The 26,864-nt window shown below is 35.3% G+C and overlaps 1 protein-coding gene across 5 annotated transcripts; it reads left to right on the top strand.

Moving 5' to 3' along the window:
* Positions 1 to 726: 726 nt before the first annotated feature.
* On the top strand, positions 727 to 25,296 carry LOC143246746 (prolyl 4-hydroxylase subunit alpha-1-like). 5 transcript variants are annotated; one of them, XM_076493838.1, is made up of 9 exons: positions 727 to 949; positions 1,824 to 1,956; positions 2,491 to 2,558; positions 3,674 to 3,785; positions 7,168 to 7,245; positions 8,144 to 8,197; positions 9,052 to 9,120; positions 9,327 to 9,423; positions 20,225 to 20,874. In XM_076493838.1, exons 4-8 carry the CDS (start codon positions 3,732 to 3,734, stop codon positions 9,420 to 9,422), a joined length of 351 nt encoding a protein of 116 aa, XP_076349953.1. In that variant the 5' UTR covers positions 727 to 949; positions 1,824 to 1,956; positions 2,491 to 2,558; positions 3,674 to 3,731; the 3' UTR covers position 9,423; positions 20,225 to 20,874. The 5 variants fall into 5 exon arrangements, 3 of the variants coding, with proteins under 3 accessions (XP_076349953.1, XP_076349954.1, XP_076349952.1); XR_013026126.1 differs by lacking the exons at positions 727 to 949; positions 20,225 to 20,874 and adding exons at positions 23,018 to 23,982; positions 24,346 to 25,296 and having other exon boundaries at positions 1,681 to 1,956; XR_013026125.1 differs by lacking the exons at positions 727 to 949; positions 20,225 to 20,874 and adding exons at positions 23,018 to 23,986; positions 24,346 to 25,296 and having other exon boundaries at positions 1,681 to 1,956.
* Positions 25,297 to 26,864: the final 1,568 nt, after the last annotated feature.

Below are 26,864 nucleotides of genomic sequence, written 5' to 3'. Positions count from 1 at the left end.
AAGTCTCTTTAGTCTCTTCTGAATAAAAAAGGAACACATTTGCCCTAAATGTTTGTCTGAAAGAGAATGTAGTATAAGAAAATGAGGTACAGCTGTTACAAGTGTTGAAGATTGCTATAAAATCTTCAAAACATGGTCATTTTCCAATGGACTGCTTTTCCACTATTTTATTTAAGTTTTTATTTGCAGGAACCATAATAAGAAAAGAATTTTTCAGTACTCACTGACCCCCCACCCACCATTGGATGCACTACAATGCTAAACAATAACACTACAGCAACTCCAGGGTTTCGCGAGCACTATGTCCAAACACCAGCATCAGATATAATGTCCATAACACCTGTTGAGAGCATCCAACACTGGTACTTGGTTGACCCTAACCAGTTTACAGGAATTCATAGCCAAAATGGTGTGTTAGGGTTAGTCCCATCAACCACCAAGATCCTCTCCTCCTTCAATGTTTAGATTTCAGAGGAGGTAAACTGAAAGAAGAAAACCTTCCCTGGGAGGTCCTCTCACCACGTACAGGAATTCACACCGAGGGGACTATGCTAATGTAACTTTCAGTAATGGATTAACTGTAGCTGTTTAGTTGCTGGTGTAACTATCAGTAATGGATTAACTGTAGCTGTTTAGATGTTGGTATAACTATCAGTAATGGATTAACTGTAGCTGTTTAGATGTTGGTGTAACTATCAGTAATGGATTAACTGTAGCTGTTTAGTTGTTGGTGTAGCTACCAGAAATATCCAAAACTTTCTGTTATCCCTTGCTAAACATTTTCTGATTTATTATAGAAACAACTTGGAAGACTGTTTCTGTTTCCTTTAGTGATAGAAACTATATGTCTTATGAAATGAATTTCAAGCCAGTGTCTTTTGTTGACAATCTTGATCCTGTAATAGAAAAGGAACAATTCAACAGACTGTGTCGTGGAGAACAACTCAGGGTAATAGATATATGTTTTAAGTAAATCTGTATATTAGAAACAGGAACCAGCTTTAAAGGAGCATCGTAAATATGCTGTTTTATTATACCAAATATGAGCATGTTTTTTACTGTAAGTTACATAAGTAGCCTTAATGTAAGAAAAATTAGCATGGATTAGTGTTCATTGTCAATGACTTCATTCACAAGTGTCTTACATTATTCCCATGTAGATGTCTTTATTTATTCATACATGTAGTTGTCTCGTGTTTCTTACCTTATTGATTTATACTTCTCTCTTTACAAGAATTTGTTTAATGTATCTTACTTCATTCATATATACGTGTTCAATGTCTCTTACTTCATTCACATGTAGGTCTCTACTGTTTCTTACTTTATTCGTATACATGTGTGTATTCTTTGTTTACATATACTTTTTAATGTTTCTTACTTCATTGAAATGCACTTGTCTACTTATTCATTTACATTTGTCTACTGTTTTAATTTTATTTATGCATATTTTTCTACTCTCTTTTTTTCAATACACGTGATCAATGTTTCTCATTTTATTCAAATTTAAATGTCTACTGTTTCTTACTTTATTTATATACATGTGTCTACTGCATTCAATGTTTCCTACTTTATTGACATCTGGATATCTTTATTTACCTTTAAGTATCTACTGCCTTTAATTACATCCATCTACTCTGTTTAAAACTGGTACATATTAACTCATACCTAATGTAAATGTGAATTTTTTAGTATTAATAGTGTTCATACTATAAAATAATTAATTTACTCACAATAAAATTAAAATACAGTATTTTTTATTGTAATATATGATGTTTTTGTCACAGCCTTTAAAATGGGATAAGGATCTCAAGTGTTTATTTCAGTGGTCATCATCCGTATCTGCTAATACAACCAATTAAGTTAGAGGAAAAGAGCCACAAACCTTATATTGTTCAACTCCACGATGTCATAAGTGACCAAGAAATTCAAAGACTAAAGAATATTAGTCAAGTTACAGTAAGAATTTAAACATTTTAGCATATGAACTTAAGGATTAATAATCAATATTCTTCGCAAAAGTAGTTATACAAAATGTCACAATTCATTTAGAAAGAATGGGCAAATATACTTTAGCGATAACATTTCTTACACTGTATACTTGACGATTGAACACTGTAATAAAAAAAAAAACGTATGTCTGTACATTATAAATCTCCTTCAATATTAAACTTAAGATCTGTACACAATCAATATTTCCTTCAATAGTGAACCTAAGATTTGTGAACAATCAATCTTTCCTTCAATAGTAAACCCAAGGTTTGTGCAATATAAATCTTTTTTTCAGTAGTAAACCTGAGATCTGTAAACAATCAATCTTTCCTTCAATAGTAAACCTGAGATCTGTGCACCATCAATCTTTCCTTCAATAGTAAACCTAAGATGTGTACACTATCAGTCATTCCAGCCATTGTAGTTTTGTAATTTCAATACTACCAGTCTTTCCTCCTTGTGTAATATTGTAATCTGAACATTATCATTCGTTCCTTATAGCTTCATAGGTCTTCTCACTATGGTATCAGTGGTGAATTTGAAGCTTCTCTTATGTGAACAAGTGCAAGGTGTGTATTCAAGATACAAGTGAGTATGTCGACAGTGGATGAATATTTAACAACTAGAGGTTTATCACCTCGTTTAATGGTTATTGATTGAATTGTCTATGTATTAGTGTAACAATTTGAAGAGATGGACTTCTTTATTTTGTATAATGAAGGACTAATCCATTGTTGTTGTACTGGGAGGGGATTATCTGTTGTTGTTGTTTTAAGATTAACTTTTTTATTGTTGCTGTATAATGAGAGAAAACTCTACTGTCATTGTACTGTGATATACTACTCCATTGTTGTTGTACTGTGATAAACTACTCTTGTTGTTGTGTGATAGACTACTCCACTGTTGTTGTACTGTGAAAGACTACTCTTGTTGTTGTGTGATAGACTACTCCACTGTTGTTGTACTGTGATAGACTACTACACTGTCATTGTACTGTGATAGACTACTCTACTGTTGTTGTACTGTGATAGACTAATCTACTGTTGTTGTACTGTGATAGACTACTCTTGTTATTGTGTGATAGACTAATACACTGTTGTTGTACTGTGATATACTACTCTTGTTATTGTGTGATAGACTACTCCACTGTTGTTGTACTGTAATAGACTACTCTTGTTATTGTGTGATAGACTGATCTACTGTTGTTGTACTGTGATAGACTACTCTTGTTATTGTGTGATAAACTACTCCACTGTTGTTGTACTGTAATAAACTACTCTACTGTTGTTGTACTGTGATAGACTAATCCACTGTTGTTGTACTGTGATAGACTATCCTTGTTGTTGTTGTGTGATGGATAATATAATGTATTGTAAGGAACTTCTCTCTGTGTTTTGTGTTGTAAAGTAATACTTTAAAAGACCTACTGTTGTTCTAACATGTACATATCTAAAAGTTACGTCTTGTGAGACAGTTTGGTCGCTTGGATGGTAAAGAAAATCATAAATGTTTACTAGATTTGTTGCCACAGTATTTCTCAGCAAAACATATTAATAGTAAAGTAGATGAACAGAGATATTATAAAGACCAAGTAATTAATCAGATAATTAGAGGGAAGTTTCTTTTGGTGATGAAATAAATTTACTATATTTGTTTCACAAGAATATTTTTCTGTACCTTCTAGCTCTTGGTTGACGAAAGAAAATGATCCAATTATTGTAAAATTGGACCATTGAGTTGCAATGATTACAGGGTTGGCTACAAAGTACAGTAAGGAAGAAGCTGAAGCTTACCAGGTGGAATATATCGTTGATTAATAAATGAGATTCAGAATACTGTACATGACCAGATAGGATACACTGTTGATTAATGAACAAGATTAAAAATACTGTAGTTTACCAGGTGGGATACACTATTGAATAATGAACGAAATTAAAAATATTGTAGTTTACCAGGTAGGATACACTGTTGATTAATGAACGAAATTTAAAATACTGTAGTTTACCAGGTAGGATATATTGTTGATTAATGAATGAGATTAAAAATACTGTAGCTAACCAGGTAGGATATATTGTTGATTAATGAACAAGTTTAAAAATACTGTAGTTTACCAGGTAGAATACACTGTTGATTAATAAACGAAATTAAAATTATTGTAGTTTTCCAGGTAGGATATATTGTTGATTAATGAATGAGATTAAAAATACTATAGTTTACTAAGTATGGTACACTTTTCATTAATGAATGAGATTAAAATTACTGTTGTTTACCAGGGAGAATATATTGGTGATTAATGAACGAGTTTAAAAATATTGTAGTTTATCAGGTAGGATACACTATTGATTAATAAATGAAATTAAAAATACTATAGTTTACCAGGTAGGATATGTTGTTGATTAATGAACGAGCTTAAAAATACTGTAGTTTACCAGGTAGGATACACTGTTGATTAATGAACGAGATTAAAAATATTGTAGTTTACCAGGTAGGATATATTGTTGATTAATGAACGAGTTTACAAATATTGTAGTTTACCAGGTAGGATAATCTATATGGTTGATGAATTAACCAGATTTAAAAAAAATCATAGCTTATCGGGTATGATATACTTTTGTTTATTTATCGAGGTTTAGAATATTGTACCTTACCTGGTAGGATATATTGTCCATTAAATGACAATTCAGCATAGTATAGGTTACCTGATGCCATATATTTTTTGATTAATCAATTAAATTCAGAATACTTTTTCTTATTAGATGGGCTAGCCTGTTGATTAATTAATGACATTCATAATAATATAGCTGGTAAATAGGGTAATATACTGTTTACAATTCATGATATTTAGAATACTGTAGCTCACCCTATTTAGTATTTACTGATGAATTCACGACATTCAGAATATCAGTATAGGATAATATATTATTAATTAATTAAGGAGGTCCAAAATGCTGTAGCTTACCAGGTAAAAAAATAATCAAAATCTTATAACCCGAACGCTTTCGAAAGGTGTACCTTTCTTTTTGAGGGGCACACTGGGAATAAAATTACTGGATACTTTTTGATTACCGTGTTTCTCCGATAATAAGACCTACCCATAAAATAAGACCTAGTGTGATTTTTGGGGATAGTTTTAATATAAGCCCTACCCTTAAAATAAGCCCTAGTTAAGAGTGGCAGGAAGAGGAAAGAAATAAAAAAAAATTAATTTATTAATTAGTTTAATAGTTAGTTAATTAGTTTGTTTAAGTATTGATCAAATTGAGTTTCTGAATGTTTTCGTAATTTCTATTTATTTAGACGTCTTATAATTTTTACTTTGTAACTTCATTTTTTTAATATATCAAAATAAGACATCCCCCGAAAATAAGCCCTAGTGTCATATTTTGGAGTGAAAATTAATATAAGCCCTGTCTTATTTTCGGAGAAACACGGTAATTGTCGAGATTCAGAATACTGTAGCTTGGAAATATTTGTTTGTTTTCTGAGTTTTGCGCAAAGCTACATTAGAGCTATCTGCGCTTGTCATTCCTAATTTAGCAGTGTAAAACTCGAGGGAAGGTAGCTAGTCATCATCGCCCACCGCCACATCTTAGGCTACTTTTATCAAAGAAAAGTGGGATTGGCCATTACATTATAATGCTCCCATGGATAAAAGGATAAGAATGCTTGGTATGACAAAGATTCAAACCCACAACCCTCAGATTGCGGTTCGAGCTCCCTAACTGCCTGGCCATGTTGGGCTGTAGGGAATATTTATATGCAAAACGGCTCGTTTGGGTTGAGAAAATATTTAATTAAGGAATATAAAATTAAAATATATTAAAATATAAAATATTAAAATATTTAATTAATATATATTATATATTCAAACATCTAATGCCGCCCTCTACATTTCGACACACAGTTACACAACCCCTTTCAAACATGTGGTCAGCTTCCGGTCAGTTACCTCTTTCTTTGTGAACCTGACGATGACCGAAGAAGGTCGAAACGTTGTTCGCTCTTCTATGTAAAATATTTTCTCAACCCAAACAAGCCGTTTTTTGCATATAAATTTCTCAACAAGTGGGTTTCTCGACATCACTGATTGTAGGGAATATTGTTGATGATTTAATGGAAACCATAACTTACAGTGAATGGTATTTTTTTGTTTATTTATGGAGGTTTCGAATAGTGTGCCTAAGTTCGTTGGATAATATATTCGTCATTAATTAACATTATTCAGAAGTTTGTAGCTTATCCTGTAAGGTAATGTTTTTAGTGATAAATTAAAGACATTCACAACTCTGTAACTTACTGGATATGATAATATTCCCTTTGTTAATTAACGAAATTCATAATATTATAGCTTACCATGTAGGTTAATATATTACTGATTAATGAACGAAATTCAGAAAACATTAGTTTACCTGGTAGAATATATCACTGATGAATTGACGACGTTCCAAATACTAGAGGTTAAGACACAACACTGGAACTTACCTGGTAGAATATATTATTGATGTATTAATGAGGCTGATACTGCTGTAGCTAACCAAGTAAATTTTGTTCACTAATTTTGGAGATTCAGAATTGTGTAACTTACCGGGTAAAATATATTTTCATTAATTAACGAGATGTATAATAGTTACCAGGTAGGATATATAGTTGATTAATTAACGAAATTCAGAATATTATAGGTTAGCAAGAAGGATGCGTTGTTCAATAATTAACAGCTTTTGTGTACATATGATTCGCTTGTTTTTAATATATTACAATAAAACAAGTAGGTTGAGCGCCGTCTGTTTATTGTTGAAATGTATCGCCAACAATCGCCAGTATAAAGAATGGGGCACCATAAAACTTGACAGTCACTTAAAACCGTGATATGTAACGTTTCTATAGTTAAAATCGTATGACTTTAACACAAGTTTTGTTAATTGTTACTCGTGATAAGTAGCATTTCTTTTATTACCTTTTTATGACCTTGACATGAATTTCGTTAGTTGTTACTCATGACTGTGATTTATTATTTTCTCTGTAAGCACTGGGAAGTTTCCTATGTAATTCAGTGTTTCAGTCATGTTTACTTGCTTTAATTTCATTTTGGGTCAATTTTCTAGTTTAGTTACATGTTTTATTAAACTGTTGACATGTTGTTTCATCCCCGTATAAAAGAGTTTTCTATGTTATTTTTAGGTCGCAAACTATGGGATTGGTGGTCACTACGTATCACATCAGGACCATCTACAAAGTGCTGGAATGAATGCATTCATGGTATGAATATCTTAATTAAGAGATAAGACTTTTCTTCATTCGAAATCTAGTAATAAACTTGGTATAATTTTATGTTTCCCAGATGTTTTGAGTGATGAGATTGTTTATTTATTAAATTTCTTGTAAAGTTACTTCAGGCTAATTTTGAAGTGATAAACTAGTTAACGCAGCCAACCGCAAACTCATAGACTGCTTTGCTGAAACAGTGGTGTTTGATTGTCACTCTTATAATACACTCTCTGCCTCAAAGACCCAGTGTTTTTGGCAAGTAAGAGAGCGCAAACTGTATAATGCACTGTCTGAGACGCCATATACTAGGTCAAGTTTGACCCTAAGAGATTAGTTTATGGAGGTGAGTAATGACCATGCAACTGTACTGGGTCAGAGTTTTCATTAGCCGTGCATGTCTCAACAAAATCAAACTTTGGAAAGTAATAAAACAAATATAAGTAAGATGAGTGAAATTTTTACAAGACAAGTTTGAAGTTTTAAAGATTGTAATTCTGCAGCTATAAGTTGATGTTCGAGAAAAATATTCATAAGAGATGAAAAAGTGATTTGTAGAAATTCAAAATCAGATTAGTTCACACATTTCTCAGAAATAAGTGCATTAGTAAGTCTACAAAACTACACTGCTAAAATACAGGGTTCGATTTCCCGCAATGTACACAGCAGATAGTCCATATTAACTTTGCTTGAAGTCAAACAAACAATTAGAAACTAACTTATTGTATTGCTTGTTACCTAGAAACAATGCTATTAACTTCTGTATAAAACATGATTTGCTGAGAAATATCCAAACATTGTTATTAGATTTGTAGTTTATAATTGCATCTTTTTAATATAAGATGTAGGTTATGGAAGGAAATATATACATATATATTGTTTTACTTCAAAGTTTCAAGGATTTGAATACCGGGCTGGAGATCGGATAGCAACGTGGATGTTTTATGTAAGTTAATAATTTTAAATATTTGTTAATTACTTAACACAAACTACAGAACTAAACCTATCATGGCCTAATTTGATTTAAATATTCCAACTAGTCTTTCTGTCTGTTTATAAAGATATAATGTCTGTTTAAAGTTTAGAGAAACAATAACATTTTGTTGTTGTTTTATCTTAACGTCAAAGCATCTTTCAGGTATGATAGAAATATTTTTGTGAGGGAAAAACAGAAGAATATTTCTTCATATTCTTTCCGTTAAGTAGCCGATGTCTAATATATTTTAAAATGACTCTTTATTCAGTTATGTTTTTTTTCATTTTGTAGACCTTACAAACGAAATATTTTTATAAATGTTCTATGAAATATTATTTTAAGTAACTATTCCATTTTTAACAAACAAAATACTTTCTTTTCTTAAGAAAGCTAATATTTCGTTTTTAAACATATCAGTGAACTATTCATAAATATCTCGTTAGTTTTTAGGCCTAACAACAACAATATTGCTGTAAAAATCACCATTTGTGGGCTGGAAAGACTAATACATTTTTTTAGTTTTCATTACGAAAACAGTGCGATGAGTTTGTTTTTGAATTTCGCGCGAAGCTACTCGAGGGCCATCTGCGTTAGCCGTTCCTAATTTTGCAGTGTAAAACTAGAGTCATCACCACCCACCGCCAACTCTTGGGCTACTCTTTTATCAACGAATAGTGGGATTGATCGTTAATTTATAACGCTCCCACAGTGAGGGAGATGCGATCCCGAGACCCTCACATTAGGAGTCACTCGCCTTAACCCACCTGGCCATGCCGGGACAGATAAATTACGCTATTAGTAACAGATGTACATTTTAATTTCAGCTATTTGATGTCGAGGCTGGTGGAGCCACTGCTTTTACTTATGCCGGAACTGTGGTGTGGCCAAAGAAGGTATAGTTACATTTATTTTACGTTTATTAATGCCATTCTTGTATTATTATCATAACAAAAACCTTAATATTATGAACAGTTTAAATACAATCGGATGTATGATGAAGTAACCAAACTGAAAAGTTCGGGAAATTCATAGACAAAAATACTTTTAAAAAACACTACCTATACTAACTTTTAAGAAACACTACCTATACTCTTTCCAGGGATCTGTTGCGTTCTGGTGGAATTTAAAAAGAAATGGGGAAGGAGACGAGATGACCCGTCACGGGGCGTGTCCAGTGCTGCACGGATCTAAGTGAGGTAAGTGTTAACTGACCTAATTTTATGTCAGTTTTCGTAACAAAATAGTGATCACATTGAACTAAAGAAATGACTCAAACATGTCAGATGGTTAGCAAGTCTAACTATTGAGACCTATGAAGAGAGAATAAAGTATACCTAATTAATAACCATGGAAAACATGGCCGACTAAACGACAGCACAATTTTAGAATTTCTGATTTCAGACAAACGTTTCTAATTTTCTTCATTTCTTGTACATTAGGAAATACGTTAATCAAAACTTGATTCCAGCTATAAGCGTGTACATCTACAGTGAGGGTGAACAGTACTAGTCAAAACACAGATCATTGTACACTATCGTATAAGTACAAACATGTAACAGATCATTGTACACTGCCAATTGTACTAGTTAAAACGTGTAACAAAGATCATTGCACACTGTCAACTGTAATAGTACAAACGTGTAAAACAAATTATTGTACACTGTCATCTGTACTAGTCAAATATGTAACACAGATCTTTGTACACTGTCAACTGTACTAGTCAAATATGTAACACATCTTTGTACACTGCCAACTGTAATAGTAGAAACATGTAACATGATAACACAGAATAGTTATTTGTTGTCAAATACATAAAACAGTTCTAACAGGTTTTAACAACTCTGGAGTGACATGCATTAAAATATGTGAAAATTATATGAAAAATATGCATGAAACTGTAGATCTAACTGTAATACTATCACAGAGAAATAGTATGCAAATTTTATCTGTAGTACTGTCACAGAGAAATAGTGTGCAATTTTTATATGCAGTACTGTCACAGAGAAATAGTGTGCAATTGTTATCTGTAGTACTGTCATAGAGAAATAGTGTGCAATTTTTATCTGTAGTACTGTCACAGAGAAATAATGTGTAATTTTTATCTGTGGTACTGTCACAGAGAAATAGTGTGCAATTTTTATCTGTAGTACTGTCACAGAGAAATAATGTGCAATTTTTATATGCAGTACTGTCACAGAGAAATAGTGTGCAATTTTTATTTGTAGTACTGTCACAGAGAAATAGTGTGCAATTTTTATTTGTAGTACTGTCACAGAGAAATAGTGTGCAATTTTTATCTGTAGTACTGTCACAGAGAAATAGTGTGCAATTTTTATCTGCAGTACTGTCACAGAGAAATAGTGTGCAATTTTTAGCTGCAGCAACAGAACCATTGTAAAATATAACAGATGTATATTAGCACTCAGTAAAATATTATAGAAAAAAATATAGAGTAGAACACTAGAAATATGATAGAACACAACAAATTCATAGAAGAATGCAATGCAATAATATCATAGTAGAACACAACAGAAATTTTAAAACATAATTGAAAAAAATTGAAACTAGGTCTTGTTATTAGGTAAAAACGTGTTTATTTATTATATATATCGTGTCAAAGCTACACAAGGGTTAGCTGTCACTAGTAATGAAAAAAATCTCTAACAGAATTTACACCTGTGTATACGAAAGATATGCAAGCTAATATTACTAGTCAAATTATTCAATTCAGTTAGAATTGATTGATTGATTGATTTAGTATTTTATGGCACAAAGCAGCGAGGCTATCTGCGCCAGACATTCGGTAAAAATGTAAAAATAAATAAATAAATGTAGTAATAGACATAAATGGAACTGAAGGTAAAACAAAAAAGTATAAAACCAATGTTGACACCTAGTCTACAATGTTAAGATAAAAGGTAGAGTATAAGAAGTTGTAAGGTATTTACTCTAGCAAAAAGGTAATGATCATAACCCGCCAGGAAGATTAACAGGTAAGTTCAAGAACCACCGTCAATCACCTGAAGTTGGCCTTTCCAGTCCTGGTTCTGGGTTATGTGTCATAGCAGCTATTATCAAAATGTAAAAGAAAGTAAAAGTTTTAAAAGACACTCCGCAAAATCGTAATAATGAGTAGCCAAATGTCCAGTAAAAGGATAAAGTCAAGTAAATGGAGTAAAATTTGTAGAAGTAATTGAAGATAAAAGCAAAACGGCAATTAAGACAGAAAATGGCGTAAAACCCAGTGTTGACATCCAGTCAACAAAGTTGTAAAGAACTACCTGTAGCAGAATGGTAATGATCGTAACCCGCCAGGAAGACTAACAGGTAAGTATAAAAACCACCGTCAGTCACCTGAAGTTGGTCTTTCCAGTCCTGGTTCCGGGTTATGAGTCAATATGGCCAGTACTAAAACGGTAATTAGTAAAAGTGTGAAATGATATGCAGTAAAAGTATAATAACAACTCGCCAGGATGACTAACGAGTAGTTCAAACGGATTGTTCAAACAGGAGCGTTAGTCACCTGAAGTTGGCCTTTCCAGTCCTGGTGTCGAGTTATTTAATGTTCTGGCCATTGTCCAATGTCAAATTGAATGACAGAGATTAAAACTGTAAAAAAGGAACCACAATTAAAAAGGTTAATGGCCATTAAAATATTAAAAACATTATCAAGGTGGACAGAGTCACCATCACCAATAACTCTGTCCAATGTTACAGATTGACCCTGGGAAAAAATATGTTTAAAATATTGCCGTCGTTGAGAATTGTAACGATGGCAAGAAAGTAAAACGTGGCTGATAGTGATTTGAGTGTTACACAAATTACACATTGGTGCATCAGTTCCAGATAAAAGAAAATGATGAGTTAAAAAACTGTGACCAATGCGTAGCCTAGTGAGAACAACTTCCTCCTTCCAAACTTTACGGAAGCTAGATGGCCAAAGTCCAATTTTGGGTTTGATTTGAAAAAGTTTGTTGTCACGTTGCTCATTCCAAGTGGACTGCCAGCTGGCACGGAGCCGAGCCTTGAAGACAACACCATAGTCCATGTACGGAATAGGCATAGGAGTGATGGTGCTGAAGCAGACATATTTAGCTGCCATGTCTGCAAGCTCGTTCCCGCGAATACCAACATGGCCTGGTATCCAGAAAAACTGGATTGAAGTAGCTGCTAATGAGAAACGGGCCAGTCGGTTACGAATATCAGCGAGAATAGGATGTGAGCTAACGTGTAGCGATTCCAAGGCAAGTATAGAACTAAGCGAATCAGTATAAATAGTGCAGTTGGAGTACTGCTCAGCTGCAATATGATCCAGGGCAAGAGATATGGCATACAGTTCAGCAGTGAACACAGAAGCTGTAGAAGGGATTCTGCGTGCAACTACTGACCCATAGCAAACCATAGCAGAGCCCACTGAATTACCTGATTTGGAACCATCTGTATAAATAGGAACTGAATGATTGTTTGAAAGATATTCATTGAATAAAAGACGGTACTTCCAATCTGGAGTATCTGCCTTTTTTAGGTGACTGAAAGAAAGGTCACATTTGGGGGCTGTAATAAGCCATGGTGGGATGGGCCGACCTGTGGAACATGCAATGTTATCCAAGGACAGACCCAATTCATCCAATTGCTTCCGGATGCAAAGGCCAAACGGAGCAATGACAGATCGTCTGTTCTGAAAAAGTACTGCCCACCGAGGAAGGAAAACACATTTCCAGGTGGGATGCTTTGGTAAGGAATGAAGTTTCGAAGTATATTGTAAAGATAGTTGCAAACGGCGAAGGTGTAGAGAAGGTTCATGAGATTCAATGTATATACTTTGAACTGGAGAGGTACGGAAAGCCCCAGTGCAGAGTCGAAGTCCTTGGTGATGAACGGGGTCCAGCATCTTTAAGGCCGAGGGTCTGGCAGAGCCATAGACCATTGATCCATAATCGAGTTTCGATCTAATAAGAGCACGATATACCTTTAACATTGAACAGTGATCTGCCCCCCAACTGGTAGAAGAGAGAACACGGAGGATGTTCAGTGCTCTTGTGCATTTGACCCGAAGCTGCTTTAAGTGTGGTATAAAGGTCAGTTTACGATCAAAGATAAGCCCCAAGAACTTAGTCTCCGGGACAACTGGCAGCAAAACTCCACCGATATGAAGTTCAGGATCAGGGTGAATACCCCGTCGACGGCAAAAGTGCATGCATACAGTTTTGAGAGAGAGAAATTAAAGCCGTTCGCCATAGTCCACTTCCGTACACAATTGAGGGCGGTTTGTAGTTGCCGCTCAATATATCTCATGTTTGACGACTGACATGAGATGTGAAAGTCATCGACATACAGCCCATTCGCAACAGTGAGAGGGAGTTGTTCAGTGATGGCATTTATCTTTATACTGAAGAGTGTAACACTCAATACACGGCCTTGAGGGACTCCAAGTTCCTGTACAAAGGAACGGGAAAGTGTCGAACCCACACGAACTTGGAATCTCCTGTCCATTAAAAATTTTTTAATAAACATGGGTAAATGGCCACGTAACCCATATGTATGGAGGTCTCGCAAAACGCCATACTTCCATGTTGTGTCGTAAGCCTTCTCTATGTCAAAGAATATTGATACAAGATGTTGGCGGTTGAGAAAGGCTTCTCTGATAGATGTTTCAAGACGAATTAGGTGGTCTGTGGTGGAGTGCTGTCGACGGAACCCACACTGGGTGGGCGAGAGGAGGTTGTTTGATTCAAGGAACCAAACAAGACGAGCATTAACCATCCTTTCTAATGTCTTACAGAGACAGCTCGTCAAAGCAATTGGACGGTAGTTTGAAGGAATCTTGGGATCTTTCCCTGGCTTAGAGAAAGGTAAAATAATAGCCTGGCGCCAAGCATCAGGAAAAACATTCTCCTGCCAGATCCGGTTGAAAACAATCAGAAGGACATCAAGAGAAGCAGGAGATAGATGGTGCAGCATGTCATAATGAATATCATCAGGTCCAACAGACGTACTGGCAGACCGATGAAGGGCCATTTTTAGTTCCACCAGGGTAAAGGGACGATTATAGTCAAAGAAACAGTCAGTTCGAAAGGAAAGAGGTGATCGCTCCGCCCGAGTCTTGATGGCCAGGAAGGTGGAGGAACAAGCAGAAGTGCTAGATACCCGGCAAAAGCTTTCACCTAGAGTGTTAGCGATGTTCCGAACATCAGTCACCTCCTGACCATCAGAGAGTAAGATCGAGAGGGGGATAGAATTGTAGTGTCCATTAACCTTTCGAATCCTGTCCCATATGATCTTGGAACTGGTGGTAGAAGATATACTGGTTGTGAACTTAATCCAAGATTCCTTCTGGCTGTGACGTCTTACCCACCTAGCATGTGCACGGGCCCGTTGGAAAGCAACCCGGTTTGAAAGTGTGGGATATCTACAAAAAGTATCCCAGGCCCGCTTTTGAGCCTTCCGTGCTAAGTGGCAAGCAGGATTCCACCACGGACGAGGATATCATGGAAAACGTATCGAGGTTTTAGGAATACACTGAGCAGCTGCATGTGTAATACAGTCAGTTACCGCTGCTACACCGTCGTCTATTGATGGCTGATTTACGATGGCAGGATCAAGTTCTGAGAGAGCAGTGAAAGTGGACCAGTCTGCCTGATCCAGCTTCCACCGGGGCACGCGGGTAGGGTGGCATCGACCACGGCCAGTCTCTCTTATAAGGATTGGAAAATGATCACTGCCTAGTGGATTACTGTCAACCCTCCATGAAAAATGGGAGAATAATGAAGGGGAGCAAACTGAGAGATCAATAGCGGTAAAGGACTGACTAGGTGCATGAAAGTAAGTGGAAGAACCAGTATTGAAAAGAGAAAGATTGTGATCAGAGAGCATACACTCTACAGATCGGCCCCTCCCATCAATAATAGCACTTCCCCAGAGGGGATGATGTCCATTAAAATCCCCTAGGATTAGAAACGGAGATGGCAATTGTTCAACGAGAGCATCCAGATCTGATTGATCATATGTCTTTCCAGGGGACAGGTACAGAGAACAAACAGTGATGGTATGACCCAAGGAAACACGGATGGCTACAGCCTCCAAGGGTGTGTTGAGTGACAAAGACAGGGTGGGCACGTGTTGATCAACCAACAGTGCCACCCCTCCATGTACTCGACCATCACACAACCTGTCATTTCTGTACAGAGAAAACTGCCGAATGGAGACAGTATCAGTAGTTTTGAGAAATGTTTCTTGTAAAGAAAGACAAACAGGATGGTAGGAAGCAATCAGCGTTTTGATATCATCCAGATTAGAACGTAAACCTCGACAGTTCCATTGTATCAAGGTGGCCATTTTTAAGAACGGGTAGGTGAAGTGGCTGGAGAACCCTTCGGTTTACGACCACGTCTTTTTTCTTTACTGTCTTTAGTCGGAGGAGGTCTATCAACCTCCATGGATCCTGCTCTGTGTCGGGTGGGCAGGTTTTTGTTATTGGAAGGGGAATCTAGTGACTGAGAACGCGAACGAATAATTGTTTTGTCTCTTGTGGTGGGAGAAAAAGATATATCAGACGAAATGCCTGTATTTGAAACTGAAGGACGTGGATCTTGAGGTGTGTTGGAAGGTATGGGAGGGACAGAGATAGGTGTGGTAGTTGATTCATCAACCTTTTTAACCACGGAGGTCAAAAGGCTTTTCATTTGTTTTGAAAACGATTCTTTTGGAGGCACAGAGAGATCTGTCTGCACTCCCACTGTAGTTGTGGAATGAAGTGCAGCAGCATATGTCCGAGATGGAGTTGTGGACAGCAATTTCCGAGCCTCAGGATAACTAATGTTATGTGTCGTTTTCAGACGCTGCACCTCTTTTTCCTCCAACCATTTTGGGCAAGAATGAAAGTATGAGGGGTGAGAACCATTGCAGTTTACGCAATGTGGGTTCATGTCACAGTCATAGGCATCGTGGTCCTTGCCTCCACAACGAGCACATGTCAGGAAACCACGACAAGATGTCTTTGAGTGGCCGAATCTCTGACATTGGAAACATCGAAGAGGGTTTGGTATGTATGGCCGAACCCTGCAAATGAGATAACCTGCCTTGATGGTGGCAGGTGCACGTGGTGAAGTAAATGTTAAAACGAGGGTATTTGTTGGCAGTGTAATTCCATCTTTGCGAGTGGAGATGCGCCTCACTGCAGAAACTCCTTGAGTGGAGAGACCAGCGAGAATCTCTGACTCGGGAACGTTCTTCAAATCCCTTTCAACAATAACTCCTCGTGAAGAATTCAAGGTAGCATGGGGTGTAACCTCAATAGGTATATCCCCAATTGCCTTTGATTTCAACACGAGTTCTCTGTGTTGGGATGTGGATGTTTCAACTAATATGTCACCAGATCGAAGTTTCTTTACTGATTTTGGAGAGCCAGCAAGTCCCTCTAGTCCCTTTTGAATAAAAAAAGGGGACATTTGCCCTAAAGGTTTTTCCGAAAGAGAATGTAATATAAGAAAATGAGGTACGTGTGTTACTGATGTTGAAGATTGCTGTTCTGAGTATTCAAGACGTGGTCGCTTACCCATTGACTGTTTTTTTACAATTTTATTTAAATTTTTTGAGGATCCATAGGAAAAGGAAAAAATTTCGATACCCACTGACCCCACCCACCATGGAGCCCTACAAGGGGACGCACTACAAAGTCACGCAAGGACAATGCAGCAACGCCAGGGTTTCGTGAGCACTATACCCAAACACCAGCATCAGGCACAATGTCCACAACACCCGTTGAGAACTTCCAACACTGGTACTTGGTTGACTCTAGCCCAAGTGGACCAGCCGATTGACCCAAGGGGGGCCACCCAAAGGCCGCCCGTCTACAGGAATTCGAGGCCAAAGTGGTGTGTTAGGGTTGGACCCCTCAACCACCAGGATCCTCTCCTCCCCTTCACGGGTCGCCACGCACGGCAAACACGTGGGTGGATGTTTAGATCCCAGAGAAGGTAACCAGATAGAACAGAACCTTCCCTGGGAGGTCCCCTTACCACGTACAGGAATCCACTTCAGTTAGAAATAGAACATCATAAAATAACTAATAGAGCCACGAACACATTGTTAAAAATATTTTTTGTTGTCTTTCAAAAGTAAATGCACAATAAATAATATTTCTCCGAGATTACAAACAACAATGATCATCTAACATACGTACAATTTATTAGTGAAGACCAAAACCCTAATTAAATATACATCAATCCTCTTTACCATTCTTCATTTTCCTGTCAAACTGTTCTCAGGTCAAGACAAACCCAAGCCAAATGTACATTATTTTAGGTTTCAAACTGTTTTCAAGTCGAGACAAACCCAAGCCAAATGTACATTATTGTAGGTTTCAAACTGTTCTCAGGTCAAGACAAACCCAAGCCAAATGTACATTATTTTAGGTTTGAATACTCAAAATATTAAACTGGAGACACCAAGAAACCTTTTCATATCCATATGTCTAAACACACAAAAAATATCAGAACTTAAAATACAGGTATATCAACAGTAGCTAAGCATGCTGGGAAAAATAAGCACATCCTCAACTATAAAAATGTAACATGAATAGAAGGAAATTTGAACCAGTCACGATACACGTCCCCTCAGATGAGTCTGTTTTGAATTTCGTGCACAGCTTCAAAAGAGAGGTATCTGAACTATCCGTCCTTCATTTAGCAGTGAAACACTAGTGGGAAGGCAGCTGATCATCACCATCCACCACCAAACTCTTGGGTTACTCTTTTAACAATTAATAGTTGGATGGATCGTTACAATATAAAGCTCCCTTTACTGAAAGGGGCAAATTTGTTAGGTGGGATGGCTCCATAACCATCTGGCCATGCTGGCCATCCATTTAGAATTGATTCACTTGACATCTTGGCCATTACGTTATTCACAAAAATAAAGAACTCTTCAAAATATAATTCATACATACTTTTTTTAGATAATACTTTTGTGAAAATAATATAAATAGTGTACAGTAAGTAGTAAAAGTCATATCGATTAAGAAGTAACAATAATCTATTCACTGAACAATAAAGAAATCTTAACATACTAGATATTGTATCCGTCCTGAAGAGTAATGAAAAGTTGCTTCTCTTTTATGTAATTATAAAAAAATGCTATTAAAAACTACAAAACAAAGTATGAAAGCACAAGTTTGCATGTATCTCTGCATGGATCCAATGAACCTCCATACCAAATTTCAAGATCCATCAACACCTTGTGAAGTTGTTACTTGAACATACAACAGACAGTACTATTATATATATATAGGTTTAGTGAACAATGAAAAATAGAAAAATATATTTAGTGAAAAATGAAGAAATAATAATATTTATTCAACAATAAAAAGGTAGCAACAATATATTTATTACAAAATAAATAAATAAGAATAGTATTTTTAATTAAAAATAAAGAAATAGCAACCAACTAGATAGCAATCTGTGACCTTTAAAATTAGTTCTACAGTAATAGTAGTTCAATTAGGCTTACAGTAATCTCATTTTGCCTGGTGAAAATTCCTGTAGTAGAATTGAAAGCGACAAAACGTATAAAGTCTCAAAATTGTGTAAAAAAATGTGTGTATGTTTTATTTTGTTTAACCTGAAAATTATGAGTTAATAACACAGAAAGTACTGACTGTTTACATCGTTATAGTATCGAGGAAACGATAAAGAGCACGTTTTACACTTAAGTTATAATTTTCGAACAGTGAACATTTTGTGTTTATTAATCCAACTCTTAGAGTTAACTATCTAATTGAAAATGAGTTCTTTCCGTTTTTGACCAAATTTTGGTGAATGTTCGTTGCATATTACAAAATAATTAATATTTTCAGTGATAAGATATCTGGAAGCCATGTTTATCGTACTCAGTTGCAAGAACGAGGTTTGAAGGTGTGATATTTCTTTTATATACAAACTTTGTGGCTGTAATTGTGATGTAGTTCTTGTTTAAGTCAAAGTGGTCATGAAAGAGATAGTCGAGAAACGAAAGTAATTAAAGAAGAAGAAAAATAGAGAGAACAGTAAGAATGACATACTTTCTCGTTTTAACGATTTTTTACCACCTTTGTCAATCAGTCATTAAGAGACTAGCAACTTGACGTAAAAATGTAACTTAGGACGGCTGGTATGGGTTTTAATACTTCTACTAATAAAGCAGAGAACAAGGTTCGACCTAAGTAAAATTGTTAATATCTATACCATCCGTCCTGAGTAAAAACTACAACTTGGTTTTCGCTGCTGGACCTTTTCTATACATGGACAATGGTCCTGTATTCAAGGCTCGGCTCCGTGCCAGTTGGCAGTCGACTTGGAGTGAGCAACGTGAAGACAAGCTTTTACAAATAAAACCCTCAATTGGACTTTGACCGTCTTGCTTCCGTAAGGATTGGTTTATTTTAGTTTTGAATTTCACGCAAAGCCATTCCTAATTTAGCAGTGTAAGACTAGAGAGAAGGCACCGCCAACTCTTGGGCGACTCTATTACCAATGAATAGTGGGATTGGCCTTAACATTATAATACCTCCACGGCTGAAAGGGCGAAAATGTTTGGTCCGACGGTGATTTGAACCCACGGCTCTCGGATTACGAGTCGAGTGCTTTAACTATCTGGCCATGCCGGGCCTTGTAAGGATCGGAAAGAGGAAGTTGTTCTAACTATACGACGCATTTGTCACAATTTTTTAACTCATCGTTTTCTTTTATCTGGGACTGATGCACCAATGTGTTGTCTGTATAACACTCAGGTTAAAATAAGCCACATTTTACTGTCTTCCCGTTGTTAGGACTCTCAACGACGGCACCATTTTAAACATGTTTTGTCTAAAGGTTAAATCCATAACTTTAAACAGTGTTATAAGCGAAGTTGATACTGTTCACCTCAGAAATGGTTTTAGTTTTTAAAGGCCGTTTTTAATGTTTCGTTAATTTTATAGACTTTGTTCTGTAAAAGTCAGTTGTTTTATTTGATATTTTTTAGTGAGCAACAAGTGGTTCAGGGTGAACAGCCAGATGTTCCGGAAACTGTGCAGTTTAGAGAGAAACGAATATTTCGCAGGTTTATAATTTCGCCAACGATACATTTACCACGTTTTCGAACAATGGAAGTTAAAAGCAGGGTTTTACTATACAACAATTTTATTAAAGAAAACCTGATATGTTACATTCGACAGGTTTAATCTGAAATATACTTTTTATTGAGTTGTTAAATTTTCCCATACGTTTTGATAAACAACTTAATTATCAGATAAAATATACTTGAAAGCTCAAAAAGAAAGATTTTTGGTGTTTTTACTATAAAAATACAGCCAATACTAGAAAATGAGTTAAATCTCTGTTCAGAATAAAATGTAAATTAAGAAAAAATTAGTTAAAATATGTGACACAAATTCAATTGTTCGCTTGCAGTTGATTTGTCGGGAATTTTGAATACGAAGTTTCATATGATTTTGATAAGATAAAAATTTGTTGAATATCTGATTTTGTACGAACACTAACACCGACAGTCTACTTGGTTTATGTAAACATAAGAGAAATTAAACGTGTTTTAACAGTTTGTGAGTATACACATTTATGTTGAAAATAGTTGTAAGTTTGTAATCACTATGAGGAAATAAATTTGTAGTTCTAAAATGAGTTACATTCTATCTATACATAGAAGATATAAAATTGCAAATTTTGACTTGATCTGAGTGTGATCCGAATGAATGCATTTATGAATTACCTGATTAATATTTTTTCTGAACATAATACAGCGCTCACAGTTCACTAGGGTAATGTTGAAATAAACCATGTAATATGTCTTTCAATTTTTGTAAAATATTAATCGTAAAAACAAAAAACTTAAAAAGAATTTTGTTGTGCTTCTTCAGGTGCCTTAACACAAACTATAACACTGTGCATTCCACCTTAATACAAACTATAACACTGTGTATTCCACCTTAACACAAACTATAACTGACAGTGCAGTTTCACACAGTCTAGCGGGATGGGCGATACAGACTACCAGTCCTTGAAAAGTTTGTCAACCCATGTCAGTCTCTGCTACGTTTATTTACCGATCACACTGGCGTATTGTGTAACGTAGCAAATACTGGAATTACTCAAAAAGTTACGTGTAAACCTTATAAGTTAGTGAAACATAAGAAATCGATAGGTTTTCAAACGTTTACACAAATCGGACTTCTACAGTTTATTTTAATGTAATTTTATCACTACTTATGAGCCTAAAATGCTTAAGTTTTAGTAGTAAATGTGATATACAGCTCACTTCTTTGTTCAGTAGAACCGTTTACAAGTCTATTAGGTGTGGTTGACACAAGAAATTATAGATAAAGAATATGCATGTCAGGTTTTGTTTGTTTGTTTTTAAATTTCGCACAAAGCTACTCGAGGGCTATCTGCGCTAGCCGTCCCTAATTTAGCAGTGTAAGACTACAGAGAAGGCAGCTAGTCATCACCACCCACCGCCAGCTCTTGGGCTACTCTTTTACCAACTAATAGTGGGATTGACCGTAACATTATAACGGCCCCACGGCTGAAAGGGCGAGCATGTTTGGCGCGACGGGGACGCGAACCCGCGACCCTCAGATTACGAGTCGCACGCCTTAACACGCTTGGTCATGCATGTCAGGAAGTACGAAAGCAGCCATTAGGTGCCACAACAAAACTGTCAAGGAAAGGACTTTATAACTTGGTGATTGGGTGTAGTAGTTATATATGCATGACGTACGGAAACCATTTAGCTCTGAATGGACTGGTTTCCTGCTGTTACTTAAAGAAATTAACACAATGATTTGAGATTTAGCGTTCATAGGAAGTGAGCTGGAGCAAACTGTACACGGATGATCCTTTGTGCTCTGGCTTAACCAGGGGTCAGAAGTCAAACCTGGACCGTCTGAGGAAAACGAAAACATAATGAAGCTCATAAACGCAGCTGATGAAGAAACGAAAGATGGAAGTGGCCAATGAGGAAGCGCGTGGGGAATCACAAGTGGCCAATCAGGTCACTACCGACAATGTTGTTACTGTTAAGATTGATATTCAATTGTAAAACAGAATGGTAGAGGATAAGGTCAACGAACTTGATCCTTCGGGGTCTTTAGACCTAAATCGCAATAAAACAAGAGAGAGAGAATGGTCATTTGGTCCTCAACAACTGAAAATATGTAGCTAATTTTGGCAGTAGTTTTTTTATTTTGACTGTTTGACAGATTGTTTTAGAGAAATGCACATTAAGTTACCTGCTGTGCCAGGTTTTGGAATCGAATACTATATTTTAGCGTTATAAATCTTTAAACCTACCTCCTCCAACCGAGAGAATGTCTATTTTGTAAAACCGTAAAATTATGTTGAAATTATTCGTGACGACAAGAAATCAACTTGAAGTAAATATGTATTCTAAAGACGGCTGGTATGGGTATTAAAACTTTTAATTGGAATAAAGTAGAGAACAACATTTCAGGTTCACAAAAAAGCCTAAGAAAGTCGAAAGGTTGTTCTTTATTTTCACATCCATACCAGCCGTCTTCAGGATACATTTTTATGTTGAAATTAACCGCACACAGTTGGCACCATTTTACCATAACTATTGATGAATATATTTTCGAGCTAAGTAGCTGTTGGTGATCTGTCAAAAGTTGCTAATGCAACGCCTTATGCCATGAAAATATACGTTTGAGATAATTTATCTGTGAGATCTTCTTTGTATACCTTACTCTTTACATGAATATCATTCAATACAAAATGAATGTTTTGTGTTTTTTTTTCTTAGAACAAATCCAAATCGGGCTCTCTACTGGTCCTGCCGCGGGGAATCGAACCCCTGATTTTGGCGGTATAAATCCGTGGGCTTACCGCTGTACTAGCCGGAGGCACAAAATGAACGTCTCTGTGAAAATACAATGATATAATCAGAATATTAAGGTCGTGACATAGAAAGATATCTTTGGTTATTACTGGCATTAATCGAAGAAATAACACGATTAATGATGTGTTAAGAATGAGACAGCATTTAATTAGGCTATCTTCACTTTTAAAATACAATAAAAATTGTTTTATCCAAAAATTTTACTGTATAAAGTACTGTGAAACTGAGAAGATCCTTATGCACTCTACATATTTCTATATCTTTATACTTCATTATACTGAAATATTTTATTTTTATAAAGTAAAGTTTTTAATTGAAACAGTTTTATAATATTTTGAGAATGTGGACAGTCTAATTTAAATTTATTATATAAACGTTGGCTTTATTTCTTTAATACATCTCTGTGGTTGATTTGGTGTTTTATGGCGCAAAGCAACTAGGCCATCTGCCCCAGATCTCTCTGAAATCATACATCACTTGAATGTCGTTTCATTAGAACAGTTTACACTGAAATATTCACAGAATGAAAAAAAATAACTTAAAATCTCATCCAACACTTTGAGAAACAGTCTGGTTTGAGGATAACACGTTTCGTCTGATAATCCTTTCAGTCACGTTGAACGTGAGATGTGAAAGTTAAGATGTAACACTAAATAAAACAAATTTAAGTATTGTGCACCCAATGCTTTATTTATGCCAAATAGTTTTGATTGTGCAGATTTAAGTTTCTAAAGAATACGGTTTTCAGAATATATTCTTAGCCTTTATTAGCAACAGCCAAGATATAATACTGTGACGATGGACGTGAAATATAACGCCTTCATGTGAAATGTAGCGTGCAGCTGAATGAAGCCACAGGAAGATAACACGTAGGTGATAATAACGTTCCACGGTAAAAAAATAAAATAAAATAAAATCAGCAATAATTTAATCACGTGCTCATATTGTTGTCTACGAACAGGAAATTATTGTAAACTATCTTTATCATACTTCTGGAATTGACTGTTAACCAATATCACTTGTCTTTAATAGTAATTATCTAATTAGTTTGAAGGGTTTAAGAATCATCTCTAGCTATTGTTTGAAGACGGCTTGAATGGGTAAGTAAGAAAACTTTGTTACAAACTTAACATAATAAACGTAAAATGTTTCGATAAAGTTCTGTAGTGATCAAGTACGTGTACAACAAACAGGTTACAAACTGTATATATATATATATATGTATATTTCAGAGTCTGTGTAAACTACTTGTACCTACTGATGACAAAACATTCTCCATACATCACAGATTTGTTGCTACGTTACACTTGCAACAGCGTTTTCTTACTTATCCATCTGAGCCTTCTTCATATGTCACCACCTCAAAGAGAATTCATCGTTATCACGTTTAATGTTTTTTTTGTTATTGGGAAAATTACTGATTGAAACAATATCTCATTGAATAAAATTATTTATATTTTAAATATGTCCATGTTATTTTTGTTCATTATTTTCAATTATTTAAAAAACAATGTCCAAATTTGAGGATACAGTAAAACAAAACAGATCTTTCTTTAAATCACTTCTGGATTTTGATGTCTGTTGTTTTTTTTTGTTTTTTTTAACTTTTCAAAAAGCTTCGTCTTCACTGAATTGTACATTTTATTTTTAGTCCTCAGAAGACTCGGATCAGTAATTTGTGTAAACGAATTTACGTGTAGTCAGGAGTTTCTGTAAATTTTATGTTTATTTGTTGTTCTTAAGCATAAAGCTACAACAATACCTTTGTTTTGCCCACCACAGGTATCAAAACCAGATTTCTAGCGTCATATAAAACATAATTACTTCTTTCTTCAAATAAATGACATTTCCTAAATTGAGCGTTAATTACTGTTCTTGGAGTTGTCACTACGAGTGTGTTCAACAGATAAACTGTAGCGGTTTGTATTCAATTATTTAGTTTGGGACACAAGAATATTTGTGAACAGCTTGTTTATATTTTAAAATACATAATTAATACAATGCTGTATACCATATATTACCGACATCAGCGAAAAATAACCAACATTTGGAGAAAAAAATTATAACAAAACACAACATTCCGGTAAACACTAAATTTATTGAAATACCAGGTACAAAACTAAAGTCCATAGTATGTAAAAACTACACTGACAAACACAACATAATTTATAAAATACAATGCAATAACTGCCACGACATCTATATTTGAGAAACAAGCAGAAAAATGGAAAATAGATTCAAAGAACACAAAACTCCTTCACACGTTTTTGAACACTGTAAACCAAATAAACACAAAATAACCATAGAAAACATCCAGATATCAAGTTGGGATACAAATATAAACAAACGCAAAATCCAAGAAGCCTACTTACACAACAACTAAAACTAAGCCAATGTAAAGGAACCTACATAACCTACAACGTCCTCTACAATCCAGTACCAGTTTCCGTTTATACTCTCGTCCCTATGACGTGTCTGTCAACGGATACTTCAAATTTTGTTATTCTTGAATAAGGAAGGTCAAAACGTTGTTCTCTCCTTATCAATAAAACTGTTAACATCCATAGAAGCCATTCTGAGATACATTTTTATTTCAAGTTTCTCTTCATCAAGAATAACATTGTTGCTGAATGAAAAAGGCACTACATATATTCTTACATTGGTCTTCTAAAGCATAAAAAGGGTTTGATATCTTACAATAAAGATAAACCGTTAAATGGATATATGTAGATGTAAGCATCCATCACCTAGAGTTAGTTGGCTTGATAATCCTCTTTGAGGGTAAAATGGACTATTTTCGTGTAGCGTTTTTGTACATCCTGAAGTAGAACAGATTTCCATTTTTTCTTACAGACTTTTTTGACTTTAACTATGAAGACACAAGTGTACACCCAATTAAATAAATTAATTGCTATCGTCCGAAAAGAAAGGATGAAACTTTGAAATGAGCAAAACTAAGAGTGCCAAATAGACATTGTCTTGTTCACAAATTAAAGTACCTACCAACAAATATATTCATAATGTTCAAGAAATAATCTTTCTGTTCAAACAATACTATTTTAAATTATTATTTTATTTATGTACTTAGCAAGTATATTACTCTGTTGCAGTTTCGCAAATATGCAAATTGCTGGAACGTTTTCATTTTAGGCATAAAAAAACACTGTAATAAATGCAGTGTCCCCTGTCGGCCAATAAAAAATAAACATTATTTTAAAAAGTAAATACATTATTAAGGTTTATATTACACACAACAGAATATATTTAAAACATACACTGCTGGCCAAAATCTTAAGGCCAATGAACAAAAAGAAAAATATGCATTTTGCGTTGTTAGACTCAACCACTTATTTGAGTAGAGCTTCGAAAGATGAAAATAAACATAAAAACTTTTGAAATTAGCCTAAATATTAGCTGGCCAAAAGTTTAAGACTATAATGAAACGAAGTGTTAATCAGTAAACATGTAACGAAATTTAGTAATTTGTGTTCAAGCATTAGCGTTATCAACATCTTCCACTGACATCTCCTGTGTTTCATTGGGTAAAAATATGACAAAGGCTAAAAAGTTGAAAGAGTTTGAACGTGGCAGAGTTGTCGAGCTGCAAAAGCAAGGTCTCTTTCAACGTGCCATCGTTGGTGAGATTGGGCGTAGTAAAACTGCTGTTGCAAATTTTTTAAAAGACCCTGAGGGATACGGAACGAGAATTTCAAGTGGTCGGCTCAAGAAACTTTCGCCGGCATTGAGCAGG

Source organism: Tachypleus tridentatus, chromosome 3 (assembly GCF_004210375.1).
Source record: "Tachypleus tridentatus isolate NWPU-2018 chromosome 3, ASM421037v1, whole genome shotgun sequence".
Classification (NCBI taxonomy): domain Eukaryota; kingdom Metazoa; phylum Arthropoda; class Merostomata; order Xiphosura; family Limulidae; genus Tachypleus; species Tachypleus tridentatus.
Note: the sequence above shows the minus strand (reverse complement) of the source record. Positions and strands in the feature narration are given on the sequence as shown.